The sequence below is a fragment of the Diadema antillarum genome, unplaced genomic scaffold, assembly GCF_040938485.1.
Source record: "Diadema antillarum isolate AM-2024a unplaced genomic scaffold, OU_Dant_1.0 seq00000675_RagTag, whole genome shotgun sequence".
Classification (NCBI taxonomy): Eukaryota; Metazoa; Echinodermata; class Echinoidea; order Diadematoida; family Diadematidae; genus Diadema; species Diadema antillarum.
Window position 1 is genome coordinate 412,457 of NW_027271581.1, and position 11,175 is coordinate 423,631.

General features: G+C 40.8%; 1 protein-coding gene across 1 annotated transcript; it reads right to left on the reverse strand.

The window, feature by feature from the left end:
* Positions 1-681: 681 nt before the first annotated feature.
* Positions 682-10,393, reverse strand: LOC139736983 (uncharacterized). Its single transcript, XM_071647656.1, has 6 exons — positions 10,303-10,393; positions 7,363-8,801; positions 4,118-4,249; positions 3,089-3,221; positions 1,831-1,998; positions 682-878 (listed from the first exon to the last, which is right to left on the reverse strand). Exons 1-6 carry the CDS (start codon positions 10,391-10,393, stop codon positions 682-684), a joined length of 2,160 nt encoding a protein of 719 aa, XP_071503757.1.
* Positions 10,394-11,175: the final 782 nt, after the last annotated feature.

An 11,175-nucleotide genomic window follows, 5' to 3' on the forward strand; every position in this document is an offset into this window, starting at 1 on the left:
TTGGTTTAGTAGTTCCATTTTCGGGGTTTTTTTTTCATAGCAAGTGTAAAAATTTTAAACACAGTGTATTTACATTATTCAAATTACGTAAAGAATTTTATAAAATAAATAACATTTGAAGTCAATCTTACAGCTTGATTGTCAAACTTGACTCACTCAAAGCAGTCGTACATACAGAATATTTAAAGCTTTGGAGTTGATTAAACACTTACTCATATATAAATAACGACCATTTTCGTACAGTACTAATACAATAAATAAAAAAAAGTCTCGACATCAATTTATTGTCAGCAGATACTGCCCACTGGGTTTTTGTTTGTTTGTTTGTATTTTTTGCTTATGCAGCATGGTTTGGCATCGAAGAGAATGAAACTACATGTATATCACTCTGTACGTCTTGTTTACTTGCAGTATCCTCACCTTCCACTTCTTTTGGAGTGGTTTAAGACTTTGCAAATTTCACACTAATTCTTAATTTCACCACTGAGTCAAAAAAGGATTATTGATGATAATAGTCCTTCCTGTTCCTGAGGATAGCTGTATGATTACGAGAGCCTACTCATGCTCAAAAAAACCAACGAAGCACGGCAGTTCTAATTGAGAGGTTCTGTCGCTGACGGGCAGCGTCGTCCAGCCATTCGCGTCGCCCGGAGCGCTATTAAAGTACCGACATTCCCGGCTTCACAAGAGGCTCTCGCCGCCGGTGTAGGGGTGAGAGGCGAGAAGATGGCTCTTGAGCGCGTTCTTCTGGTAGAAGTCCTTGCCACAGTACTGGCACGCGAACGGCTTCTTCTCGGCGTGCGTGCGGCGGTGCGTGTTGAGTGTGCTGGCCAGCGTGAATCCCTTATTGCATACCTCGCAGCGGTAGGGGCGTTCACCTGTAGCGAGTGGAAGAAGGGCGTAGGTCGAGAATGGCAGGACACAACGTTACTTACACAACAACAATAATACTTTTGCAAAAATACTGTACATAGTTGAACTTTGCTGACTGGGTTGCGTTATGATGCTCAAATGATTGAGGTAAAACTGTGGCGTTCAAAAGCCAAAAGTTGTAAAAATTACGTGGTCACTATCAAAATATAGCTACGTGTACGAAAAATCAGGGACGTCATTAGCCTATCACGTAGTGCCATGCGCCCCATGTTTGTCGAACTTTAAACAAAGTTCAGCAATGCCACCTATTTGCAAACTAGGAAATAATAGTTCAATATTTCCCAGTGTTATAGGCTGACCTAGATGCAAAGTTTTCAAAGACCACTGGCGCACAATAGATGCAGCAGTTTTGATAAGATATTTGCTTCTCTGTTTTCAATATTCATCGTTTCTTCTCGACTGTATCTTATTTCCTTCTCTCTATCTCTCTGTCTTAGCAATTCAATACTGTTCAATACATGACTGTCTCGGTACAATGTCTACTACTGCATAATTCTGTTACGTCAACCAATATTCAAAATGTCATCGAAACATGACTGTTATATTACCTCGCAGCTAAACTCATGTGTCTGTTAATAATATGCGATTATGACAATCTATCCTACTCATTGACTCGACCTGCATAATACCCCCACCCCCCCCCCCCCCCAAAAAAAAAAAATCCAAGTGAAGAGGTAAAGCGTGGATTTATCTACTACATGTACATAATCATAACCATTGCCATCGATCAATCAAGTCTACCCTGTGCTCCCTTTACGTCCTTTTTTGGCATGTTTGTGTCTTTATGTTTGTATGTTTGTTTTCACGTAACCTATCATATGCATCTCTAGCCTGATGTTATAAATACGTACATTGGCCCAGCCGCCGCGGCTGCAGCAACGCGGCGCGAGTGCTCACCGGTGTGTCGGTAGATGTGCGCCTGGAGGTTCCCCTTCTGGTTAAACCCTTTGCCGCAGTAGACGCAGGTGTACATCTTCACGTCCGAGTGCGTGCGCATGTGGTAAGTCAGGTGAGTGAGTTGTTTGAAGCCACGCCCACATTTCTTGCACTTGTGCGGTTTCTCACCTACAGATCACGTGACAGAAATGTCAAAGATGGTGTTGATAACAATGATAGTAATGATAACAACAACAATGATTATTTGATTGATTGGTTGCTTGATTTTATTTCTGCATTACTTTTTCGTGAAATATAAGATATAACACATAATCATTTGAACAAAGTTGTTGAGTATGGTGTGAATCTAACAGTTGAAACAGATAAGTGATTAAATAAATTGTATGACATTATTTCATGATAAAACAAAATGTGCTATCTTATACATATGCGAACCTACGAATTACATGTACCTGCCGTTCAAAAGACAAGTTAAGCAACACTAGATATTAAAGAAATGCAGGAGATCTTCACCAGGAGCATACGCTTAACAAAGACAATGGCTTCAGAAATATTGTCATAATAATACGATGAATTAAAGTGATGCTCAAGTGACCACTAATATATTCATCATAATGATGACAATATCAATAATGATAATAATGTTGGAAGTTGAACTTGAACTTGAATGATAAGAATAGTTGTGACGTTGCATAATTACCACGAGTACCCATATCTGTTTTAAGTAATGCTCTTCAAAATAATGGTCCCAGATATTATTATCACACTAACCCAAGCTCTATGCTCTCCTTCATTACACTATACACATCAGTTGGTCACATTGCTGTCAAAAATCCATGGCTTTCTGTTTTCTGATACTACTGTTCTAAATTGCCAAGTACTTACAAACTGTTAAAAAAAAACACACACACAATCATCACAAAAAATTACTACTTACAAACTACTAACAATTTGCAACCCCAGGAAGGGAAAAAAGTAAATCGTCGATGAATTGTTTTTCTTTCTTTTGCGCAACATTATGTTACAGATAGACCTGATGACTTTGATCTCGTGTATTCAGCCTTATCTCTGCCGAGCGGAGATCTTGCCAATCTTGTCTCTTCTTTGTTACGCGACAGGCACTGGCTATCGGTTGAAGCCAAACTAGAGTAACTTAACTTGCGCCTATGGAACAAAAATTATTGCAATCGTACGGTATTACAGATGGATTATGGTTAGAAGATACATTAGTTACCATGGCAACAGAATGTAGTCTCACCGGTGTGGGTGTAGGAGTGTATTTTCATGTCGATCTTCTGGTGAAATCCCTTGCCGCAGTACTGGCAGACAAATGGCTTGTAGTTGGTGTGAGTGCGCATGTGCGTATGCAAATTAGAGGCGCGATTGAAGGCCTGGTGGAAAACAATACAAGGAAAGAATCAAACAATGAACTTAATGTATCTAGCAGAATATAATATCAAAAGACGAGTGAAACAAGAAATTTTGAAGCGCTCAAACAAGAACTAACGTTTCAACAACATAATCGTCCGGACGTAGGTTGTGCAATAGTGTGATGCGTGGAAGAGTCGTTCACCGTTTCCATACGGGAACCTGGTGGCCTGTGTATTAAGTCTATTGCCATTTCAGAATTCAGTATGGAACGGGTTAAATTGCCACTATATGATACTACTTTCAAATATCTATTCTTCTTCTAGTCTTTTTCATATGATAAATTGACTTGATATTTCCCGACTTTGTGATCATAAATTACACGTTTTCATGGCTACCAAATGAATCGTCATTGTAAGCTCTAGACCCCCAAGGATCATTCGTAAAAGACGAGGGGTAGGCAGGGGCGGGGTTATACGGTAAATCACAGCTTTGATGACTGTTAGAATGACGGTAGGAATTGCAAAGTTGATTCATATTCGATAAAAAAATTGACAGTTCCTAGAAAACAAATGTTAGTTGTGCTTACAAAAGCTCTATTTCATAGATACAACAGACACCAATTCCAATGATTATAAACTTGTATTTCAAAAAGTAGGCATGATTCATAAAAGATACAACAACCGTAGAGCAATAACAAAACCGCAACAAAAGAGATAAATGTATTTTCAATTATCCTACTATAAAGGTTGCAAATAATTTCTAACATAGCTACATCCACTATGGAGAAAGTAGACCCTATCGGGATTTTTTTATTGTTTTTTGATTTTAATATATTTTGGTTAACTTAATTCAAACTTTAAACTGTAATACACGTCTGGACATTGTGGTTGTCGACGTAATTGAATAATCCGCTTACTTTGCCGCACTGAGAGCAGACGTATGGCTTGACGGTCGTGTGAGTGAGGCGGTGACGGGTGAGGTTCCCGGGCTGGCGAAACGCTCGTCCGCACAGCTCGCAGGAGAACGGCTTGTCCCCAGTGTGAATGCGCTGCATCAGTGGGGAGAACGAAGATGAGAGTTAGAACATACGTACAAGGGGAATCACGGCGTCATATTTTGTCATTCCGTAAGAGTCATCATGATATTTCAGTCTGACTTTATTTTTCTTTCCCGACGTGACCGATTTTATGGTGTATTCCATACGTTACACAATGAATTTCTCTTTCAGAGACTATCACATACTTTAATTCACTTGGTCAATAGATATCTTTTATTGTTATCAATTGCTTTAATTCACATTCATACCTCTATAACAGATCTTGAAGCAATACATATATAGTGCTATATCTATTAAATCATACTTCTATAATTTACATAGTTGATATCTTTTGAATATGCACATATAAACACAGGATAATGATATGAATCTTTTATTCTTTTATATTGTTAACATGTAGATAGGAAAATAAATGAATAATATGTCATAGATGAATAAATGAATGAATTAATAAGTAAATATATAAATATATAAATAATAGCTAAATAAATACGCGTGAATGAAATTACATCTTGGATTGTGACTATTATCTGTTCTTTTGTACATGTACCGTACATCTCTAATGGTCTCCTTTTGTTCCCCTCATTCAGTCTGTCATGACTAGACTGGTCAATATGACCAGAGGTATGAATAATGAATCGATAACTATACCGAATGCGCGCGGCCAGTGTGCTACCATTACGGCGACCTAATTACAAAGTGTCTCCACCCTAAATCATTACCCTACGTCAGATACTATTATGGAGGACGTGGTGTTGGAACATGGAAGGCCCATCATTTCACATGGATTTTGAAAGCCTCTCAGTCCCAAAATTAATAGCTGATTATTGATTTGGTAGCAAATTTTACAAATTTGAATCCCGTTTGTATCTCAAATAGGATTTTAAGACAAAATGCTTTCTGATTTTGTTGAGACTATCTTTTAAATTACACCAGATTTATAATCTTTTCCGTCTAACGCATCTTTGGGAAAGATAACGAATACATAAGGTCGGATTATTTTGCTCTTCTTTTCGTTGTAATCACTTGGATCGCTTTCCTATAGAAACATACGGTTGCTTATGGTTATATTGCTGAATACAGTGAATCAAGCACTCAGATCTTTTGAGTCACCGGTATAACTATCATCTGTCTTTATGATAGTAGATAAAAGACAACGGTCTACATGTACTTGCTTACGGTGATAATTTGCATATAACGATGTAAGAAAGGAGAGGAAAATTAGATGGGGTCATCCAATCTAGAGACCGACACCCACGAGTCATACAGTCAACGAGTTCGACACTGAAAAAAAGGGTACATGAGTAAATACAGTCCACAAGTTATGCAGCCCATAATTTCGACATTTATAGGTAAAAACAGCCAACGAGTTCGACAGTACAATGTGTCGGTCTCGTGGGCCTTGGTTGCTTAGTATGGAGCTCGTGGGCTTTATGATTAATGGGCTACATGACTCGTTGGCTGTGTAATTCGAGGGTGTCGAACTCGTGACGTTCACCCAAAGAGACAGACTATTGTAAAGACAAGAAAGATGAGAACAAAGATCTGTGCATTCCGTCCCCCTACCCCATCCTGCTCCCTCCCCTCCCCTCAGACTCCCCTCTCCCATCATCTTTGTCTCTTCCCTAGAAGACCACGACAAGCTGATTAAATGATCTAAACATTCTCCGTGTCGGAGAAGGGCGATTTGAATCCTCTGTTCGCCCCGCTTCATCGAACTCTCTGTCCCTTCACTCTGCCCCCACGGTCCCCTTCTGTCGCGATCGATACGGCCGCGCGTGCCGCTCGCGAGGATCAGCCCAGCGGTGCATTGATTTCAAATATAAAGAGAGGCTGAAGCGCTTCGTTATTACGTAACAAAGGGGGACGATCCGCCAGCTAAAACCTCCCCCTTTTGAAACGATAGTCTGATGTTTGCGCCTATTCTTTTCCTTCTTTTCTTTCACAATAACAACCTAAAAGGCCCAGGGACGAAAGGGCAAGTGCCACCTGGCGAAAAGCAAACATTTTTTGTGTGTGTGTGTTTGTCGTTTCTCTTTGATTTAAGCTATAAAATCCAGAAACGTAATTTAGCTGTGCAGAAAATGATGGTTGTTTCTATGTGCTGAGGGGGGGGGGGGGGGGAGCAATAGCCAAAACTCAATGTGATTATCAGCGAAAGTGACAATTAGCCTTCTGTTGGTCCCTTGTTCATCATTTTCTTACACGCTTTGCTGCGCGTCAAAAGAAACAGCTGTTATTTTGTTTAGCTCTGACTGTTAGCTTAAACCAAAACGAACGATTACTTCACCACAACAAAACAGGTGTTCCACAGTGGAATTCATAACGCCCTCTTGAAAATGGAAACACTACGGGGTATTTTTAGTCAATGTAATGTATAATTATTTAGTTTATTTTCGCTTTTTGACCATGGAAGAAGCGATTTATGAGGCATAATAGCGACAGCTTGCGTCCAACATGATAATATTAACTATTTTTGCTTATTGTGTGTGAGACGGAATACGATTAACAGTCCAAAAAGATGAATGGAATGAACACACACACATACAAATCCAGATGATCAAAACTGACATTAGTTTGTTCAGCTCGTTAAGTTACCAATCACAATTTTGACGCTATTTACACAAGTGTTAATGTGTCATACTTTGTATTCTAATGTTGCTTCGTCTTCTACTTCCCCGTAAAGGCCCGAATTTACGAAGGTGGTACATAATAATTTATTGTCGATGGTTTAAACCATGGACAAAGACCGTAGTTTTGTATGGCCCGCCAAGTGTCGCATGGCCTATCTCGTTACGAAATGATCATTTCGTCGAAGAAATGACAACATTTCGTAGCGAAATGACTGATTTCTCAAAGAAATAGGCCACGCGTCACTTGGCGCCCCATAGTACCACCTTCGTGAATTCGGGCCAAAGTGTGAATATTTACTCGTTTGCATTCTAGTGCATGTATATAAACACAGGACTACTCCCCCACATTACCATCAAACACACACTCACACGCACACACACACGCACACACACACTCACACACACACACACAAACATTAATAGTTGACAATGATATAGGAAAGAGATATTGTGTATGGAAAAAAAGAGTACCTTGTGGGTAACTAGCGTGTTGCTTCGGCTGAATCCTTTCCCGCACACGTCACAGATGTACTTCCTCGGCTGCGGAGTCTTCGCGCTGTTCGCCCTTCGGCCCTTCGGTTCTCCTGCGTTGGGCACGAGGAGGGGTTGACTTGTCTTAACGGCATCTTCCGGAAAAGCTCGGCCGTCGCTTTGGCCGGTTGACACAGGTTCTTCTCGGAGGCGGAACTGAGACTCGGGACTGGAGGAATCCAACTCGTCAGCTTTCGACACGCTTCGGAAATCGTCGGTCAGGATGTCGACACTATTTTGAATGTACTCAACGCCGAGAATTGGCTGTCGGGCTGTGCGGCTGTCACCGAGCGGGGAAGAAGGGTTCTCCAAGGAATCATGTTCATCACTCTCTGTGTCACCTTCCGTCTTATGAATAGAGTAGAGCGGTTGTCGGAGGAGAGACTGCCCGTTGTAGAGGGCGAGTGTTGGAGGAGATGGCGAACCGCCGTGGTCAAGGTGCTTGTTGAACGTTGGTTTGACACTGCAGACGGGAGGTTGGTCCAACTCATTCTGGAGACTGCTTTGTGGATCAGGTGGTGACGACAGCGGAGGCGACAAGTGTTCCTTCCCCTTCGGAGGCGAGTGCATCCTAGAATCTACGCGCGTTCTCTCCCCGCGATCTCGAGGAGCCTGGATGGAACTCTCTAGGTACTTGTGTGCGAGTACGTGTCCGTAAGGTAAACCGATGAACGGGTAGATTGATGGGTGGAGAGCCGTGTGAAGTTGCGAGAAGCCTTGCGGATCATCGTGAGAGGATAGTGAAGGGACAGGCACTGATCCTGCAGTTCCTAGAGAGTGTTTCTTCGGATTGACAGGAGCCGCCAGGAGATGTCTTTGCGGAATGCGCAGGAAATCTGGCCTCCTTTCTTCGCGAGAGTCGGATTTGATCTTTAGGTCTAAGGGTTCTTCGACCGGACGTTCCCGAGCTGCGTCGTGCTGTGTCGCGGGGAAAATGGATGTCTTGTGATCGGTCATCAGATACGCCGACGCCGGATGACTCAAGAGGCGGTCGCGTAGGATGTTCTGTCCGGGTAATTCCTGGTAAAGCCCGACGGCCGGGTTGAACATGAGCGGGTGGGACCCTGGGCGGAGGGGCCCGATTCCAAAGCCGAAGTGTTCGGGTGGGATCTTACCGGGTAGGACCTGCTCGAATGCGGAGCCAGGCGACATTCGGAGAAGGGGCGGCGGTGGAGGGTACCGGTGTGTCTTCAGAAGGTAGGCCGCCTCGAGCCGCTTCATGGCGTTCAAACTGAAGTTGGGATCTACAGGTAGCGAACCAAAATGTTTAAACCCTGCATCACCGGCTTTAAAGCGCGCCTCGCTCAGGGAGGAGTACGGGTCCATCTCGGTCTCATGAAGACGGTCAAAGTGTCTGATGGCCTCAACATCAATGTCGCCTGTTACACGCACGACAAAAGCAAGCAAAACAACTTTATGATAACACTTCGATTTCAGTTCCGCTAATCCTCGTTACTTTTTTTCTCACGTTTGCATAAGCTTTATAACCTTTTGATTAACTTATTGAACAGAAGTTTGCCAACTGACAAGTTTCAAGATATAAACAACAAAGATAACATAAGCTGCAGAAATATTTAATCTTTCTTTTTAAAAAATGTACAAAAAAACGAGCCACATTGTTTGCGACATACACGCACAATATGATTCTAGTATGCTTACAAAGAAACATGAACCGTAATATAATAACAACTCATAATACGTGCCGTTGATATACACAGAAATATATAAAGTGTTTGAATTATTCTTTGGTCAGTCAGATACAATAACTGCCAAAACTCATGAACAATACACAATTAAAAACAATTCTTGAAAGTAAACAGACAAAGTGATAATATCCCCTGTACTTCTAGTCACGTCAGTTGTATAGACGCTCTTGTCGGGAATATTTTAACGTCATTTAATAGTTGATCTTTTTTTTTCGGAAAGTTCAATCAATTTCGATTGACGACAAGCCAGGTCAAGATAGACTATTGAGACAGGGAGCGTATTTACTGCCATGTCGAAAATGCATGAAATAGTTCAGAAATAGTTCAAAAGAGATATGCGCACATTACATTCGGCATTTTAATGTGCAATAAAGCTTTATCAAACAGCTTCCATGCACCTTTCAAGAGTAAGAATGTTACATGATTATAAATTTTATCATCTCTTCAACATCAATCATGATTCAGCATGATTTTATGTTGATATTTATTTTGACACGTCTCCTTATTTCTGGATGTAATAATATAACTATATATATGTATATGTATATATATATATATATATATATATATATATATATCTTTAAACTCATGATTAGAATTTTCAGTATATTCTTTTGCCATTAGTCAGACAGTGCATCTTATCTGATCGAATAAACATTTCGCTTTGATTTATGAATTATCAGCTTTGTGGGCCACGTTTGTACGTTCATAAACTATTTGGCATGCTTACATAGAGAAAGTAGAGCTATTGTTGTGGTTTGTTTGCTTTTATTTTTATGCATATGAAACCGATGTTGAGGGACAGAAATGGCCCGTATCGGTATATCATTGCTTTTACAAACATTACAAAGAGTAAATAATTTTGCTCGTTGCTTGCAACCGTTCTGAATGTAAATCTATAATGCGTGCAATCATGTCATAGACGTATGTCTATGATGAAAATTGTTAAAATTGTAAGAAATAGCCATCATGATGGTAGGTATTACCATATGTGTGCATATCATAATGTTTGATGATATTGCTGAAAAGAAGGAACCGTAAAGTGATGCCATGCAGAGAATAAATAAATAGTTCAAATTAAATTGTTGGAGATTTCACATCGACTTGAATAATTGATTGGTAAAATGCGATCATTAACATAATGTATGAAAATAAAAAAGAGATGGTTGCTTACGGGATTGTTCCACTTCGTGTCTGGCCAGAAGCTCGTCCGCTATGCGGTCCACGCTGGCGCGTTTGTGCTTCACCAGAAAAGCACGAGGCATGACTTTTGGCTAGCTGCTGGCTCCTCGAAGCTTTGCAGCGACGCGACTGACGACCCCGCCCCGCCCGAGTTCCTTCGGTACTCTCGGCGGCGACAAAACCTGTGTTCCCGACGATCGAGGCCTCTGCAACAACAGCGATGCGACGGCGATCTCCGGGCTGGAAGTCCTGGCGGAGATTTCGACACGATTTCGACACGCGAATGCCCGAGCTAATTCTGCGAATAGAGAAATTATGAATTAACTAAAACCTGTCTTCCCAAATCTGATGGGATGTTTGCACCCTTACATACAGAATGCAAGAAGATGTATGATTTTATTAACATCAACACACACCAAAGATTGAAATGAAGAAGATTTAAAATGAATCAGTTTTGAAGTCAGTGGTGTTATTGCAATAAACAGAGTGGTTCTTTTTATCAGATCAAGCAGTCAATTTTCAGTTTTTGCATTTCTATTCAAGGTTGATTTCTGTTCAGTATGATTTAAAAGAAAAACTAAATCGAAGCAAATCCTAATGTTATTTTAGCAAGATTGTAGAAAACAGCAATAGGTTGCTACCTACACAGGCAATTGTCATAATTATGAAAAACTGTTTAAACCGTAACCAGAAGTACTTATAAGAAGAATAGAGAAAAAAGATAAACTAATGAATGAAAATCTAAACCATGATATAAAAATGGGGTATAGAAAGACAACCTCCGCAAGCAGTGACAGCCCACACCAGCTATGCAGCAGCTCCTACCTGATCACTCGCACACTACTGACATCAAAACGACAAGTTG